This window comes from Panulirus ornatus, chromosome 28 (assembly GCF_036320965.1).
Source record: "Panulirus ornatus isolate Po-2019 chromosome 28, ASM3632096v1, whole genome shotgun sequence".
Lineage (NCBI taxonomy): Eukaryota > Metazoa > Arthropoda > Malacostraca > Decapoda > Palinuridae > Panulirus > Panulirus ornatus.
Genome location: NC_092251.1, coordinates 20,896,885 through 20,916,190, shown reverse-complemented (window position 1 = coordinate 20,916,190; position 19,306 = coordinate 20,896,885). Strand labels below are relative to the sequence as shown.

Sequence of the window (19,306 nt, the reverse complement as noted above, 5' to 3'; positions counted from 1 at the left end):
GCAGCCCCTGAAAGCAACTTCCCCTCAGGTTCCTTTCCCTTCCCCTTCACCCCAGCCTCTTCAGTAGGCCAGACCTCGCAATGCTCCAGTTCATTCAAGTCGTCAGAAAGTAAATCTTCCCAGGTTCGTGAATAATAGTTCCATTGGTGCCCTTCAGCGCCTCTAGGTAATAGTGTAGTCTCTTTCGTTATTAGCCGTGTTAGATATTGATATCACTAATGTTTAACCCAGGTTCAAATCTCTTAGCCTTTTTGTTTCTAACTGTTTTCTTGTTCATAATAGCTTGCATGCACTTGTGCATGATGTCTTAGAACCTGCATAATGGACATACAATGCGCCTCACACCCAGTATTCTGTTCTAATGCAATTTTCTCTCTGGACAGGTTAAAAAACTATGGTCATTTCCCTGCTAAACTGCAATTGATGCAAAACGTGAGATTTTAAGTAAGTTTGGTTTTTCCATGTAAAAGATAAAGTGTGATTTCTTCCACATAGGGTGTTTAATTCCAACCATAACCAATTAATTCACTAAAAACAATATGCAACTATTATATATTTTTGTTTTATATGGGTATTTCTGTAGTGCTCGTTGGGTATTTTTACTTTTGTCCCTTTTTTCCATTTTGCCCATTTGTGCTCTCTACCTGGTATGTTTTGATCAGACTATGAAGCGTGCTATCAGATTTCATCCCTGTAAGTACGACCGAGAAGTCATACATGCTTTGTATAGGTGAATGTTCGTTCTTGTAATGAATGGCCTTGACAACTTACCTGGAATATGATACAGTCTTTGGATTGATGAAATTTTCTGTACTAAATTAGTTGTAATGATCTTGAGCAAGTGTTGACCAGATGAATAACAAGTACTTATTCTACTAAAGAGTTTGAAACCTAAAATTCTCAAAACCTGAATTTTACTCCAAGGTCCTAAAGGCCAGAATCTTATGACTAAAATGATGTATAAATCCATATTTCAGTTATGGATGCCTCTTTCTTTGCAGATGTTTACTAGTAGGTCTGAGGAGATCCATGAAGAAAGGCGAGGGAGTGAAGGCCCCAAGACGACATCATCAGCACCCCCTCCACAGAAAGAAAAAAAGAGACCAAAATTTGAGGAATACAGAAGAGACACACAGGGTAAACCAGGTACATCAGGACCTTTCTCAGAGGATACATATTATGCTATGAAGGATGAGAGTGATGTATCCACTGATACAACTAGAACTCAAAAAAAGGTTGAGTTCAAGAGTGAAACACATGTAGAAGTCATGTCAGACAAGAAGGTTGAAGTCTTTGAAAGCACAAGTGTAGATGTGTCTCCACAGCCATCCAAAAAGCAGGTAGTTAAAGTTGAGCAGAAAATAGGCAGGAAAGCTGTTGAAGAACCAACAGTTCAGAAACCACAGCAGGCTACAAAACCTGTTAAACTACCAGAAGAAACTACTAAACAAGCTGTTCAAGACATAACAGGTGAAAAGTCAAAGACCGTACTCAGAGCGAGTGAGGATGAGAGAGCCATAAAAAGAACAACTGTGCAAACAAAGACAACTGGAAAATCTAAAACAGAAGAAAAAGTAATTAAGACTCTTCATCCAGCTTCAGAAGCTACAGTTAAACCATGTAAAAAACCTGAGCATGAAAAACTTTCCAGAGAGCCAAAAGTCACCTCACAAGCAAGAGTTCCAGAAATTGAGCCTCTTAAATCAACAGGACTGGTAAAGCAGGCTGTAACTAAACATGAAAAGGAGAAAGAAGAACTTGATCTTAAACCATTCCCATTTAAAGCTGAACCAGAGAAACCCAAAAAGCCAAGAGGAGCACCACCACCTCAGCCAGTGAAGTTTGTAAAGGGTGAATTCATTGAGAGTGATTATGAGAGTGATTATGAGGGTCAGATACAACCTAAATGGAAACCTGCTGACAGTGATTCTGAGGTTCACTCTTATGGACAAATTAAGGCACCAGTTGGTTCCTGTAAAGTATCTCAGCCTCATGTGAGAACACCAACTCCTCCTACTGCCTTTGATGAACCTCCTCAGTTTGAAGGACCTCCTAGGCCAAAGATTGAATTTCCTGAATCTGAAACTGAACCTGAGAGAGAAATTTCACCAGAAATCATAATTCCAGAGAAAGTTGAGATTATAAGTACCCCAAAACCACCAACTATAGTTCCAAAGGAGCCAAAGATTTTCCAGTCACAGCCACAGAAAAAAGAGCCTCCTCCAAAACGATCCCCCTCACCAGTCTTAAAGCCTGGATCACCACCTGTTGAAGATTATGCGCCGCCACAATCTCAGCCATCACCATTTTCTAATGCTGTTGGAGTTGAGTCAACAAAAATTACAAAAATAGCAGACTCTAGTAAACATCACCAGCGATTCGTATCCATGCAACAGACTACACGTGTTATAAAGTTCACTGATGCCAGAACTGCTACAACAACAACAACTGACAGAAAACAAGCAAAAACCCATGAATCAAGACCACTGCAAAAGGAAGAGCATAAACAGAAACCTCTTCCACCTTTAGAGCCTTTCCCTTTTTCTCCTGAGCCAGCAAAACCAAAGAAAGATAAAGGTACTCCACCAACCAAACCTAAAAAGTTCCACAAAGGTGAATTTAGTGAGAGTGATTATGAAAGTGATTTTGAAGGTCGCATCAAACCAAAATGGCAGCCTGTTGAAAGTGATGCGGAAGATCCAAGTTACAAGAAAGTGAAGCCAACCCTTCCAGTTGACAGAACACACTCAAAGAGTAGAGAACGAACTCCGACTCCCCCTACTGTTTTTGATACTCCACCAGAAACTCGGGAACCATGGCGACCAAATATTGAACCTCCTGAACCAATCCCCCAGAGAGAACGAAGTCTTGAAGTTATTATTTCTAAAGAATCTCCAAAGAAAAGGGAACCACCAAAGAAAATAACAGTGAAAGCACCTAAAAAATTGGTAAAACCAGACGAAAGGCCGTACTCTCCTCCTCTTCCCTCACCAGGTCCTACCCCAGAGGAAGGTATTATTGTGCAGGAAACTCAGTATGTTGTGGATAAAGTTGATCTCAGATCAAGAGTAATAGCACCCCCTGTGAGAGAGGTTGAAACTTATGAGGAGAAGCCCTACAAAAAGATAACTGAAAGAACTGAAAGGACTATTACAAATCTGAAAATGGAAGAAGAGCTGAAGATGAAGAAAGAGAAAATGGAAACTAAAAAGACAGTTGTCACAGAGTATGAACAAGTACCAGCATGGTCCCCACCATCAGTAGAATCAGAACAGCAAGTTGTGGAAACTGAAAAATTCCCAGACCTTGAACCATTCCCATTTGAACCGGATAAAGGCAGACCTAAACGGGACAGAGGCCCACCACCTCCAAAACCTAAAAAGTTTGTTAAGGGAGAGTTCCGGGAAAGTGACTATGACAGTGACTATGAGGGTAAAGTTCGACCCAAATGGAAGCCAGCTGACAGTGATGTAGAGGATCCAGAATATACTCCGGTTAGACCACCCAAAATTACAGACAGGCACCTTTCCAAGAGTAAGGAACGTACTCCCACACCGCCTACAAAATTTGAGGTTCCTCCTCAGTCAGGAGGACCTTTGCGTCCCACAATTGATCCTGTAGACAAACCTATTTTGATTGTAAAAGAAACTTCTCCTGAGATTATCATACCAAAAGTTAAAGAACAGCCTTTAGCTAAGGTTGCAAAGGTAATTCCTAAAGCACCTGTACTGAAACCTAAGGAACCAGCACCAGAAATGCCCAAAATACCGACTCCACCTTTACCGGAACCTGGGCCTGAACCTGAGATTGGTTATGTTCAGGTGAAGGTACTGCCTTCAGAAGAGAAAGAAGATGCTCATATCAGAATGATTAAGAAAAAGACAGAAGCTAAAAAAGGTTTTCAGATTGACATTGATATTACTGATATTTATGACTTTGTTTCTGAATCTGATCATGACAGAACAGATACAGAACCTAGCCAGAGTAAGCCCTTTCCACATTTGGAACCATTCCCATATGAACCAGATCCTAGTAGACCAAAACGACAACGAGGTCCTCCTCCACCTCAGCCAAAGAAGTTTTTGAAAGGAGAATTCAGAGGTAGTGATTATGAAAGTGATTATGAAACACCAATTGCTCCCAAATGGGTTCCTCCAGATAGTGAGAGCGAAGAACATGTTTATCGGCGAGTTGCTCCCCCCACTGGAGAACATGGGAAGCAGCAAAGTGAGTCTTTAGGAAGAGATCCTTCTCCCCCTTCCAAATTTGACCAGCCACCTCACTTTGAGGGACCCCCTCGTCCAGTTATGGAGCTCTCGGATTTGCCAAGAAGGGAGAGAAGGGAGTCCTTAGAGGAATATTCTATCCCAAGGTTCCCTAAGGTAGAATTCAAGCCTTTTGATCTGGAGGATGATGTAGCTGATCACCCTCAAGGAACAGTCACAACTGACACCGAGACTGAACCAGAGCTACAAACCAAAGGAGGCATTGATAGAAAATATGTGAAATCTGCTCAAAGTAAGTTCCAGTTTGGATAAAGTACTTTTAATATATTTATGCCGTATATCTTTGTTTATACTTTCTTTGATATTTATTATGAGGTGATTCTAAAATTTTACTTTAGTTAGATTTTTTAGTAATGAATATTTCTCCAAATTTCAGAAGTGGTCAGTCATCAATTTGAGGACATGACTCAAACATTCCGCCACAAAGCACAAAAATTTGCTGAACAGTTAGTGACAGAGGTATTTGCTGCCAGGGAGGGCTCAGTGCCTGCTGAGCCAGCAGGTGAACCTCCATCTCTACCAGAAGAGTTGAGGACTCAGTCTCTCTCACCAGACTCTACTGCCATACCTCCAACCACAACCACAACAGCTGGTCATGAAGCCTTATCACCTTCTATCCAAGAACCTCAGGCATATAGAGACGAATCCAGAGTCTCAGAATTTGGTGAGTTATCCTTAGACTCTAATGAAAAGTATGGATATCAGTCATGTATAGGCATAATTTTTGTGTAATTTTTTCTTTTTATCATTTTCAGTATACATTCTTTTGAGTTAGTTAATTCATAATTCTTGTATGTGAAAACATAATTTGCTCAGCACAAATTCTTGGTAAAGCGTGATACTTTGTTAAGCAGGGTTCACTTTAGTAATCTCTAAAACTTCTAATGAAACTAAATATTATCATAATTGGATGAAAAACTGCATTATAGAAGTGCAAACACCTGTATCTTTTAACTGACCACATTCATAACAAACAGTTTACTTTGTGTAATTACATTAAATTTTGAATTGTAATACATGAAAAGCACAAGTCCTTAATGACTTGTGTACAATACAAAAATGCAGATTTAAGCAGTCTTTATACCTTGAAGGACATGTTAGACAGTCAGTTGTCTCATCAAAACTGCTGCACTCTTGGCTAGGAAGTCTATTAATCCCCTACGAAGACAGTATCCACTTCTCTCCTACAATTGTCTTCTAAGAATGACGAGTCATATAATTGAAATATGCTTGAAACCATTTGGAGTGTTTCTTGTTTTGAAATTGTTCTGTTCTGTAATCAATGATTCTATTGTGATTTTACTTCAACCAGATATTGCAAGGGCTGTATTAATAAAGATGAGTACAATGGGTATGGCGGATGGAAGGAAACGGATACAAATGCATGGGCCTGTAGCAAGAGGGGAGGTAAAAGGGCAGTAATAAGGATGAAGGTAGGAAAGGCTTCCTGAGTAGATGGGATTACATCTGAAATGCTGAAGAATAAAGGAGAATATGATAGAGTGGATGAATTTGATCAGCAATTTAGCATGAAAACAGAAGGTTGTGCCTGAGGATTGGGTAGAAGCTATTATTGTTCCTTTATTCAAAGGAAAAGGTGCTAAGGACGTAGGTAGCAATTGTAGGGTAAGAAATCTATTAAGTATACCAGGAAAAGTGTATGCAAGTGTTGACTGATAGAGTGACGGAAGTGACTGAATGCAGAATAAGTGAGGAGCAAGAGGGTTTTAGAAAGATAGGGATGTGTGGATCAGATTTTTGTGGTGGAAGTGACTGTGGAAAAGTATCTAGCAAAAGGTAAGATGCTGTGTGCAACTTTTATGGACCTGGAGAAAGCATATGACTGTCGAGTGGAATGCTTTATGGGACATGTTAAGGATACCTAGGGTAGGGGAACAACTGTTGGATAGTGTGAAAGCTTTCTATAGAAAAGCAAATACATGTGTAAGAGTGGATCTCCGGAGAGTAGTGTGTGAAAGTTTCAGTATACCTGTGGGTGTGAGGCATGGCTCTATGATGTCACTGTGGCTTTTTAACATATATGTGGAGGGAGTAATAAGAGAGGTGAAAGCAAAAGTAGGGAAATTGGATGCAGAGATGGAGTGTGGCAGTGAGGTATGGTGGCTATCGACAAGCTCGTTTGCAGATGATACAATGTTCTTTGCTGAGAGTGAAGAGGAGTTGCAGAAGTTTATAAGTGTGTAAGGATAGGTGATTGAACGGAAATGTGAGTACAAGTAATAGAGATTGTATAGAATTTGCAAACCCAGTAGAGTGAAAGAAAGTGTACTAAATTTGTATCATAGAAAAGGGGGAGAAAGAGTGCAAGACTTTAGAGAATTTAAGTATTTTTGGCCCTATCTTATGTAAGTTTGGTGATGTGGAAGGAGAGATAAGGGAAAAAGCAGGACAGGATAGAAGAGTCATTGGATCCCCTAATAGAATAATGAAGGGTAAAGGTATGGAAGTGAAGAAAGGGTTAAAAGAAAGCATAATCCTCTCGATCCTCACCTATGCAGCTGAAACATGGACATGGAATGAGTCACAAAGGTCAAGAATTCAGGCTGTGTAAATGATCTGTTTGAGAGGAGCATATGTTCTGATAAGATGGAATGGAAAAAGAATTGAGGGTGTGTATGAGATTAGGTATGGCAGGGAATGAATTGTAGAGTGGAACATAATACTGTGAGGTGGTTTGGGGATGTAGAAAGAATGCAAGATGGAGAGTTTACAATTAAAGGGTTTGGTGTGAGAAGAAGACCACCTGTAGCATGGGGAAATAGATTGGAAGAGTATCGGAAGGAGAAATCGTCGAAGAATGTATGGTATGTGAAGGAGGTGTGCAAGGACAGGGATAAGTGGAGACTCTTTTGCCGTGGCTACCCCCTTGATGGGAGTTCCCAGAGGGAATGGGCATCAGAAATATAGATGGGTAGATATATAGAGTAACATGGTTGAGGATGGTGGCCTCTTGAGCCCAGGGATTAACGTATAACCTCAACCAAAAAGTTACTCGGCTAATATCTAATAGCACAAAGCTCTTTCCTTTTGTTTTGTTCTGAAATGGTGTGAAATGCACCATTACTTATGTCTAAAATAGATTAATTGTATATTTGGTTTTTCCTGATAAAAATTGGCTTTTTAGCAAGGGAAGTGAAATTTCCACTTCCTTTGGGATCGTATAGAAAAATAAAATAAGGCATTATCATAATATTATCCTGTGGTTTAAACTCGCAATTTATACCTAAATGCAGGATCACTTTGCACCAACCACTGGTCACCTCTATCTCTCCACTTGTTGAATATCCTTGTCATAAATCTGAAGCTCTTATGTATATATCTTAGGAATTGCCTAAAGCTCATTCCCTACTTAAACTTTTCTAAACAATGTGGCTCTGTATGGTGATATCATTTTCATGCCTCTTTATATGCAAATGACCTCATTGTTTTATCATTAATTTTGGTTATTAATGGTGAACAAAGAATGTAGTTTTCTCCATTCAAAGCTCCTGTAGATGTGAAGAGTAGACTCCATTTATGGTTTACTTACTACGGTGTATCTCATGTTATTCTTGTTTTCTTCCTTGATTTTGTGTGTCCTGTTACATTTTTCTGTAAACATTCGTTATGACATTTTTTTCACCCTGTGTCATGTTTAGGAGGTAATTTGTTTGTTTTTGATGTTATACAGCCATCCATTTGGGGAGAGCCCATTGTTGCTGCATCTGAGTGTAATCGTAGCACCGTCACTTAACATACCCATTTCCATTGTACAAATGGCCGTATTTCATCTAATAATTTTGTTTTTATGTTACCTGTTTTTCATTTCAGGATCTTTTACTCCTTACACATTCAGTTAAAGTGTTAATTACCCAACTTGATATCTATCTTTGCTCTAAAACACACAGAAATTACCATGGTTCATATACAAGGATAACATGTAGGCATGACAGTCAGCCTTAAAATGTATAGGAAGTATTTATTTCCATGTAACCATTTGTTGCACACTTGTTAGTGGTTTCCTGCATCAGTATAGCACTGACAACATACAAGAAATAGCCTTATTTTCTCACATTCCACTCCCTAGCCTCATTTGCTCACGTCCACTCCCTAGCACAAGCTCTCTAGTTTTTTAAATTAATACATGTGTGGGAAGGGCATGTAAGAGATTGCTGCACAGAAATAAATAACTAATTTCTGCCACAGGCCTGGTGATATATTTAAAATGAGTTTATTGTTGTAAAATACTTTAGTGATTTGTTTTGTGGAAAAAACAGTAAAAGTAGGCACTGGACAAATTGTGCCCTTGATAACACAGCCAGCCAGCATAGGATAATATTTTTTTTTCAATTTTGTTTCCCAGATGATGCCACTTGTAAGGAAACTTTTGCATATTCAGATAAAAAAGTGACCATAGATTTGTGTACCTTCATTACTTGTAGTGAAAACTGCAACAAAGATTAAGAGAAAGAAAACTTTGACAGCATCACCAACAACACAGGCAGAGGCTTCATTGCTGAAACTGAATGCTGTTGACCTGGTTGGTAATCAGTATTTGGTATTTCCAACCAGTATCTTCAGCAGACAGAAATCATTAAATCAATTTAACCTGCTAGTTTTCTATCCACTCCCATATGACCCCTTAATTTTCAAGTTGTATGAAAGCATTCCTATTCTTTCAGAACGGGAAATGAATAATAAAAAAGTAAATTTAGCCATATAATGCCGTGTATTTGTTATACCACCAACAGTGAACAGTGTCACCAAGAGGTTTGTATCATCAAGAATCTTGTTTTCTACATAATATATATTGATAGAAATATTATTATTTTGCTCTTATTTTATGACTATTATAATATTCACTCATACTCTATGAGTAAGAATAATATATTTATCAATTTTTATTTTTTTTATTATACTTTGTTGCTGTCTCCTGCGTTAGCGAGGTTGCGCAAGGAAACAAACGAAAGAATGGCCCAACCCACCCACATACACATGTATGTACATAAACACGCACATATACATACCTATACATTTCAATGTATACATACACAGATTATACATATATACACGTACATATTCGTACATGCTGCCTTCATCCATTCCCGCCGCCACCCTGCCACACATGAAATGCCTCCCCCCCCCCGCTTGCATGCGAGGTTGGCTAGGAAAAGACAACAAAGGCCACATTTGCTCACACTCAGTCTCTAGTTGTCATGTGTAATGCACCAAAACCACAGCTCCCTTTCCACATTCAGGCCCCACAAAACTTTCCATGGTTTACCCCAGACGTTTCACATGCCCTGGTTCAATCCATTGACTGCACGTTGACCCCAGTATACCACATTGTTCCAATTCACTCTATTCCTGGCACGCCTTTCACCCTCCTGTATGTTCAGGCTCTGATTGCTCAAAATCTTTTTCACTCCATCCATCCAACTCCAGTTTGGTCTCCCACCTCTCCCTGTTCCCTCCACCCTCCACCTCTGACACATATATCCTCTTTGTCAATATTTCCTCACTCCTTCTCTCCCTGTGACCAAACTATTTCAATACACCCTCTTCTGCTCTCTCTTTTTATTACCATATATCTCTCTTACCCTTTCATTACTTATTCAATCAACCACAGCACACCACATATTGTCCTCAAACATCTCATTTCCAACACATCCACCCTCTTCTGCACAACTCTATCTTTAGCTCATGCCTCACAACCATATAACATTGTTGGAACCACTATTCCTTCAAACATACCCATTTTTGCTCTCCGAGATAACATTCTTGCCTTCCACATTCTTCAATGTTCCCAGAGCCTTCGCCCCCTCTCCCACTTTATGACTCACTTCCGCTTTCATGGTTCCATCTGCAGCCAAATTCACTCCCAGATATCTAAAACACTTCACTTCCTCCAGTTTTTCTTCATTCAAACTTACCTCCCGCTTTAATTGTCCCTCAACCCTAATGAACCCAATAACCTTGCTCTTATTCACATTTACTCTCAGCTTTCTTCTTGAAAACACTTTACCAAACTAAGTCACCAACTTCTGCAGTTTCTCACCCGAATCAGCCACCAGTGCTGTATCATCAGCTAACAACTGACTCACTTCCCAAGCCCTCTCATCCGCAACAGACTGCATACTTGCCCCTCTTTCCAAAACTCTTGCATTCACCTCCCTAACAACCCCATCCACAAACAAATTAACCATGGAGACATCACGCACCCCTGCTGCAAACCGACATTCACTCTGAACCAATCACTTTCTTCTCTTCCTTCTGGTACACATGCCTTACATCCTCGATAAAAACTTTTCACTGCTTCTAGCAACTTACCTCCCACACCATATACTCTTAATACCTTCCACAGAGCATCTCTATCAATTCTATCATATGCCTTCTCCAGATCCATAAATGCTACATACAAATCCATCTGTTTTTCTAAGTATTTCTCACATACATTCTTCAAAGCAAACACCTGATCCACACATCCTCTACCACTTCTGAAACCACACTGCTCTTCCCCAATCTGATGCTCTGTACATGCCTTCACCCTCTCAATCAATACCCTCCCATATAATTTACCAGGAATACTCAACAAACTTATACCTCTGTAATGTGAACACTCACCTTTATCCCCTTTGCTTTTGTACAATGGCACTACACATGCATTCTGCCAATTTTCAGACACTTCACCATGAACCATACATACTTTGAATATCCTCACCAACCAGTCAACAACACAGTAACCCCCTTTTTTTTTATATAAATTCCACAGCAATACTATCCAAACCCGCCAGCTTTCATCTTCCGCAAAGCTTGCAGTACCTCCTCTCTGTTTACCAAATCATTCTCCCTGACCCTCTCACTTCCCACACCACCTCGACCAAACCACCCTATATCTGCCACTCTGTCATCTAACACATTCAACAAATCTTTAAAATACTCACTCCATCTCCTTCTCACATCACCACTACTTGTAATTACCTCCCCATTAGCCCCCTTCACTGATGTTCCCATTTGTTCTCTTGTCTTATGCACTTTATTTACCTCCTTCCAAAACATCTTTTTATTCTCCCTAAAATTTAATGATACTCTCTCACCCCAACTCTCATTTGCCCTCTTTTTCACCTCTTGCACCTTTCTCATTACCTCTTGCCTCTTTCTTTTATGCATCTCCCAGTCATTTGCACTATTTCCCTGAAAAAATTGTCCAAATGCCTCTCTCTTCTCTTTCACTAACAATCTTATTTCTTCATCCCACCACTCACTACCCTTTCTAATCTGCCTATGTCCCACCTTTCTCATGCCACAGGTATCTTTTGCGCAAGCCACCACTGCTTCCCTAAATACATCCCATTCCCCCCCCACTCCCCTTATGTCATTTGCTTTCACCTTTTTCCATTCTGTGCTCAATCTCTCCTGGGACTTCCTCACACAAGTCTCCTTCCCAAGTTCACTTACGCTCACCACTCTCTTCATCCCAACATTGTCTCTTCTTTTCTGAAAACCTCTACATATCTTCACCTTCGCCTCCAAAAGATAATGATCAGACATTCCTCCAGTTGCACCTCTCAGCACATTAACATCCAAAAGTCTCTTTCACATGCCTATCAATTAACATATAATCCAATAACACTCTCTGGCCATCTCTCCTACTTGCATATGTATACTTATGTATATCTCTTTTTAAACCAGGTATTCCCAATCACCAGTCTTTTTTCAGCACACAAATCCACAAGCTCTTCACCATTTCCATTTACAACACTGAACACCCCATGTACACCAATTATACCCTCAACTGCCACATTACTCACCTTTGCATTCAAATCACCCATCACTATAACCTGGTCTCGTGCATCAAAGCTGCTAACACACTCACTCAGCTGCTTCCAAAACACTTGCCTTTCATAATTTTTCTTTTCATGACCATGTGCACAAGCACCAATAATCACCCATCTCTCTCCACCCTTTTTCAGTTTTACCCATATCAATCTAGAATTATATATAAAAACATAAGTAGGGGAGAAAGAATACTTCCCACATATTCCGTGTGTCATAGAGGGTGACTAAAAGGGGAGGGGGAGCTGGAAACCCTAACCCTCGCATTTTAATTTTTCCAAAAGAAGGAACAGAGAAGGGGGCCAAGTGAGTATATTCCCTCTAAGGCTCAATTCTCTGTCTTAATGCTACCTTCCTGATGCAGGAAATGGTGAATATGTATTAAAAAATATATATATTTTATGTATTTTAACTTTCTAAAAGGGGAAACAAAAGAAGGAGTTATGCAGGGAGTGCTCATCCTCCTTGAAGGCTCAGATTGGGATGTCTAAATGTGTGTGGATGTAACCAAGATGAGAAAAAATGGAGAGATAGGTAGTATGTTTGAGGAAAGGAACCTGGATGTTTTGGCTCTGAGTGAAGCAAAGCTCAAAGGTAAAGGGGAAGAGTGGTTTGGAAATGTTTTGGGAGTAAAGTCAGGGGCTGGTGAGAGGACAAGAGCAAGGAAGGAGTAGCATTACTCCTGAAACCGGAGTTGTGGGCGTATGTGATAGAGTGTAAGAAAGTAAACTCTATATTGATATGGGTAAAACAGAAAGTGGATGGAGAGAGATGGGTGATTATTGGTGCCTATGCCCTTGGGCATGAGAGGAAAGATCAAGAGAGGCAAGTGTTTTGGGAGCAGTTGAGTCAGTGTGTTAGTAGTTTTGATGCACGAGACCAGGTTATAGTGAAGGGTGATTTGCATGCAAAGGTGAGTAATGTGGCAGTTGAGGGAATAATGGATATATATGGGGTGTTCAGTGTTGTAAATGGAAATGGTGAAAAGCTTGTAGATTTGTGTGCTGAAAAAGGACTGGTGATTGGGAATACCTGGTTTAAAAAGGCGAGATATACATAAGTATACATATGTAAGTAGGAGAGATTGCCAGAGAGCGTTACTGGATTATATGTCAATTGATAGATACGTGAAAGAGAGACTTTTGGATGTTAATGTACTGAGAGGTGCAACTGGAGGGATGTCTGATCATTATCTTCTGGAGGTGAAGGTGAAGATTTGTAGAGGTTTTCAGAAAAGGAGAGAATGTTGGGGTGAAGAGAGTGGTGAGAGTAAGTGAGCTTGGGAAGGAGACTTGTGTGAGGAAGTACCTAGAAAGACTGAGTGCAGAATGGAAAAAGGTGAGAGCAAAGGACGTAAGGGGAGTGCGGGAGGAATGGGAAGCAGTGATGGCTTGTGCAAAAGATGTTTGTGGCATGAGAAATGTGGGAGGTGGGCAGATTAGAAATGGTAGTGAGTGGTGGGATGAAGTAGATTATTAGTGAAAGAGAAGAGAGAGGCATTTGGACAATTGTTGCAGGGAAATATTGCAAATGACTGGAAGATGTATAAAAGAAAGAAGCAGGAGGTCAAGAGAAAGGTGCAAGAGGTGAAAAAGAGGGCAAATGAGAGTTGGGGTGAGAGAGTATCATTAAATTTTAGGGAGAATAAAAAGATGTTTTGGAAGGAGATAAATAAAGTAAGACAAGAGAACAAATGGGAACATCGATGAAGGGGGCTAATGGGGAGGTAATAACAAGTAGTGGTGGTGTGAGAAGGAGATGGAGTGAGTATTTTGAAGTTTTGTTGAATGTGTTAGGTGATAGATTGGCAGATATATGGTGTTTTGGTCGAGGTAGTGTGCGAAGTGAGAGGGTCAGGGAGAATAATTTGGTAAAGAGAGAAGTAGTGAAAGTTTTGCAGAAGATAAAAGCCAGCAAGGCAGTGGGTTTGGCTGGTATTGCAGTGGAATTTATTAAAAAAGGGGATGACTGTGTTGTTGACTGGTTGGTGAGGATATTCAGTGTATGTATGGCTCATGGTGAAGTACCTGAGGATTGGCGGAATGCATGCATAGTGCCATTGTACAAAGGCAAAGGGAATAAAGGTGAGTGTTCAAGTTACAGAGGTATAAGTTTGTTGAGTATTCCTGGGAAATTATATGGTTTCAGAGGTGGTAGAGGATGTGTGGATCAGGTGTTTGCTTTGAAGAATGTATGTGAGAAATACTTAGAAAAGCAGATGAGTTTGTATGTAGCATTTATGGATCTGGAGAAGGCATATGATAAAGAGTTGATAGAGATGCTTTGTGGAAGGTATTAAGAGTATATGGTGTGGGAGGCAAGTTGCTAGAAGCAGTGAAAAGTTTTTATTGAGGATGTAAGGAAAGTATATGAGTAGGAAGAGAGGAAAGTGGTTGGTTCCCAGTTAATGTCGGTTTGTGGCAGGGGTGCGTGATGTCTCCATGGTTGTTTAATTTGTTTATGGATGGGGTTGTTAGGGAGGTGAATGCAAGAGATTTGGAGAAAGGGGCAAATATGCAGTCTGTTGTGGATGAGAGGGCTTGGGAAGTGAGTCAGTTGTTGTTCGCTGATGATACGGTGCTGGTGACTGATTCAGGTGAGAAACTGCAGAAGCTGGTGACTGAGTTTGGTAAAGTGTGTGAACGAAGAAAGCTTAGAGCAAATGTGAATAAGAGCAAGGTTATTAGGTTCAGTAGGGTTTAGGGACAAGTCAATTGGGAGGTAAGTTTGAGTGGAGAAAAACTGGAGGAAGTGAAGTGTTTTAGATATCTGGGAGTGAATTTAGCAGCGGCTGAAACCATGGAAGCGGAAGTGAGTCACAGGATGGGGAGGGGGCAATGGTTCTGGGAGCGTTGAAGAATGTGCGGAAGGTGAGAACAGTATCTTGCAAAGGCAAAATGGGTATATTTGAAGGAATAGTGGTTCCAACATTGTTATATAGTTGTGAGGCGTGGGCTATAGATAGGGTTGTTCAGACGAGGGTGGATGTGTTGGAAATGAGATGTTTGAGGACAATATGTGGTGTGAGGTGGTTTGATCAAGTAAGTAATGAAAAGGTAAGAGATTTGTGGTAATAAAAAGGGTGTGGTTGAGACTGCAGAAGAGGGTTTATTGAAATGGTTTGGTCACATGGAGAGAAGGAGTGAGGAAAGATTGACAAAGAGGATATATATGTCAGAGGTGGAGGGAACGAGGAGAAGTGGGAGACCAAATTGGAGGTGGAAGGATGGAATGAAAGAGATTTTGAGCAATCGGGGCCTAAACATGCAAGAGGGTGAAAGGCGTGCAAGGAATAGAGTGAACTGGAATGATGTGGTATACTGGGGTTGATGTGCTGTCAATGGATTGAAGCAGGGCATGTGAAGTGTCTGGAGTAAACTATGGAAAGTTTTGTGGGGCCTGGATGTGGAAAGGGAGGTGTGGTTTTGGTGCTTTGATTACACATGACAGTTAGAGACTGAGTGTGAATCAATGTGGCCTTTGTTGTCTTTTCCCAGCTCTACCTCCTGCATGTGTGGTGGAGGGGGTGCCATTTCATGTGTGGCAGGGTGGCGACAGGAATGGCTGGGGGCAGCAAGTATGAATATGTACATGTGTATATATGTATTTGTCTGTGTATGTATATGTATGTATACGTTGAAGTGTTGAGGTATGTATATGTGCGTGTGTGGGTGTGTATGTATATACATGTGTATGTGGGTGGGTTGGACCATTCTTTTGTCTGTTTCCTTGCGCTACCCCGCAATAAATACATATATACTTTTTATACTTGATAGCTGTTTCCCTGCTTAGTAAAGTAGTGCTAGAAAACAAAGAAAGAAAGACACATCCACTCATATACACCTATATATATATATATATATATATATATATATATATATATATATATATATATATATACGCTCATACACGTACATACACATATATACATATGTGCACGTACAAATACATATAAACATACACATATGTATATATTCATACTTGCTCACCTTCATCCATTTCCAATGCTATCCCGACCCACAGGAAACAGCACAAATGCATGAAGAAAAAAGGTAACACATAAATTCTCTTTTTCTCCCCCCACTCCCGACTGCTGCCCCCTGTATCAGCAAGGCAGCACCAGGAAACATGATGAAAGGCCACATCTGTTCACATCCATACACGAGCTGTCATGTGTAATGCACTGAAACCACAGCTCACTATCCACATTCAGGCCCCACAGACCTTTCTATGGTTTACCTTGGATGTTTCATATGCCTCGGTGCAGTCCGTTGCTGGCACAGTGACCCTAGTATACCACATTATTCCGATTCACTCTATTCCTTGCATGCCTTTTCACCCTCCTGCATGTTTGATCCCAGTTGCTAAAAATATTTTTCACTCCATCCCTCTATCTCCAGTTTGGTCTTCTGCTTCTCCTTATTCCCTCCACTCCTGACACATATATTCTCTTTGTTAGCCTCTCCTCACTCACTCTCTCCATATGTCCAAACCATTTCAACACATCCTCTTCTGCTCTCTCAATCACACTCTTTTTATTTTCACACATCTCTCTTACCCTTTCATTAGTTACTAATGCAAACCATGTCATACCTCATATTGTCCTCAAACATTTCATTTCCAACATCCACTCTCCTACAAACAACCCTGTCTATAGCCCATGCTTTGCAACCATATAACATTGTTAGAACTAAGTTCTTTCTTTCCACACATTCTTCATCGCTCCTAGAACCTTTGCCCCCTACCCCACCCTATGACTCATTTCTGCTTCCATGGTATCATTCGTTGCCAAGTCCACTCCTAGATATCTACAACATTTCACTTCTCCAATTTTTTCCATTCAAACTCACATCCCAACTAACTTGTCCCTCAACCCTGCTGAACCTAATAACCTTGCTTAGCCAACATTGCTGTATCATCAGCAAACAACTCACTTCTCAGGACCTCTCATCCCCAATGGACTGCATACTCGCCCCTCTCTCCTCGACTCCTGCATTTACCTCCCTCACCACCCCATCTTTAAACAAGTTAAACAACCATGGTTACATCACACACCACTTCTGCAAACCATCCTTCATTGGGACCTATTCACTGTCCTTTCTTCCAACTCGTACACACACCTTACTAAATTTATAAAAACTTCTCACTGCTTCCACCAGCTTACCTTAAGACCTTCCACAAAACATCTCTATCAACCTTATCATATGCCTTCTCCAGATCCATAAATGCACATACAAATCCATCAGTTTTTCTAAGTATTTCCCACACACATTCTTCAGAGCAAACAGAGTTGGGGTGAGAGAGCATCATTAAATTTTAGGAAGAATAAAACGTTGTTTTGGAAGGAGGTAAATGAAGTGCAAGACAAGAGAACAAATGGGAACATCAGTGAAGGGGGCAAATGGGGAGGTAATAACAAGTAGTGATGAAGTGAGAAGGAGATGGAGTGAATATTTTGAAGGTTTGTTGAAGGTGTTTGATGACAGAGTGGCAGATATAGGATGTTTTGGTCGGTCTGGAGTGCAAAGTGGGAAGGTCAGGGAGAATGGTTTGGTGAACAGAGAACAGGTAGTTAAAGCTTTGTGGAAGATGAAAGCTGGCAAGGTGGCAGGTTTAGATGGTACTGCAGTGGAATTTATTAAAAAAGGGGGTGACTGTGAATGATGATTGGTTGGTAAGGGTTTTCAATGTATGTATCTATCATGGTGAAGTGCCTGAGGATTGGCGGAATGCATGCATTGTGCCATTGTTCAAAGGGAAAGGGGATAAAGGTGAGTGTTCACATTATAGAGGCATAAGTTTGTTGAATATTCCTGGGAAGTTATATGGGAGGGTATTGATTGACAAGGTGAAGGCATGTACAAAGCATCAGATTGGGGAAGAGCAGTGTGGTTTCAGAAGTGGTAGAGGATGGGTGGATCAGGTGTTTGCTTTGAAAAATGTATGTGAGAAATACTTAGAAAAACAGATGGATTTGTATGTAGCATTTATGGATCTGGAGAAAGCATATGATAGGGTGGATAGAGATGCTCCGTGGAAGGTTTTAAGAGTATATGGTGTGGGAGGTAAGTTGCTAGAAGCAGTGAAAAGTCTTTACTAAAGATGTAAGGCATGTGTACGAGTAGGAAGAGAGGAAAATTATTGGTTCCCAGGGAATGTCGGTTTGTGACAGGGTTACGTGATGCCTCCATGGTTGTTTAATTAGTCTATGGGTGGCGTGGTTAGGAAGGTGAATGCAAGAGTTTTGGAAAGAGGGGCAAGTATGCAGTCTGCTCCGGATGAGAGGGCATGGGAAGTGAGTCAGTTGTTGTTCGCTGATGATCCAACGCTGGTGGATGATTTGGGTGAGATACTGCAGAAGTTGGTGACAGAGTTTGGTAAAGTTTGTGAAAGAAGAAAGTTCAGAGTAAATGTGAATAAGAGCAAGGTTATTAGGTTCAGTAGGGTTGAGGGACAAGTTAATTGGGAGGTAAGTTTGAATGGAGAAAAGCTGGAGGAAGAGAAGTGTTTTAGATATCTGGGAGTGGACTTTGCAGCGGATGGAACCATGGAAGCAGAAGTGAGTCACAGAGTGGGGGAGGGGGCAAAGGTTCTGGGAGTGTTGAAGAATGTGTGGAAGGCGAGAATGTTGTCTCGGAGAGCAAAGGTGGGTGTGTGTGAAGAAATAGTGGTTCTAGCAATGTTATATGGTTGCAAGGCATGGGCTATAGATGGGGTTGAGCTGATGAGGTTGGATGTGTTGGGGTGGGATGTTTGGGGACAGTGTATGGTGTGGGGAGGTTTGATCGAGTGAGTGATGAAGGGGTGGGAGGGGTGCATGGTTGTAAAGGGAGTGTGGTTGAGAGAGCAGAGGGTGTGTTGAAGTTGAAGTGATTTGGATACATGGAGAGAATGAGTGAGGAAGGATTGACAGAGAGGATATACGTGTCAGAGGTGGAGGGAAGAAGATGAGGGAGAATGAATTGGAGGTGGGGGGGTAGAGCGAAGGGGATTTTGAGCAATCAGGGCCTGAACGTACAGGAGGGTGAGGGGAGTGCAAGGAATGGAGTGAATTGAGGCAATGTGGTGTACTGGGGTCGACGTGCTGTCAATTTATTGAACCAGGGCATGTGGGGAATCTGGGGTGAACCATGGAGGGGTCTGTGGGGCCTGGATGTGGAGGGGGGGGGCTGTGGTTTTGGTGC

The 19,306-nt window shown here is 41.0% G+C and overlaps 1 protein-coding gene across 1 annotated transcript in view; it reads left to right on the top strand.

The window, feature by feature from the left end:
- The window catches only part of LOC139757885 (uncharacterized), a 686,077-nt gene that overhangs the window by 635,085 nt on the left and 31,686 nt on the right, over positions 1 to 19,306 (top strand). Inside the window, 3 exon segments of the mRNA XM_071678807.1 lie at positions 2 to 123; positions 1,002 to 4,518; positions 4,663 to 4,950. Coding sequence (XP_071534908.1) covers positions 2 to 123; positions 1,002 to 4,518; positions 4,663 to 4,950 — 3,927 coding nt within the window.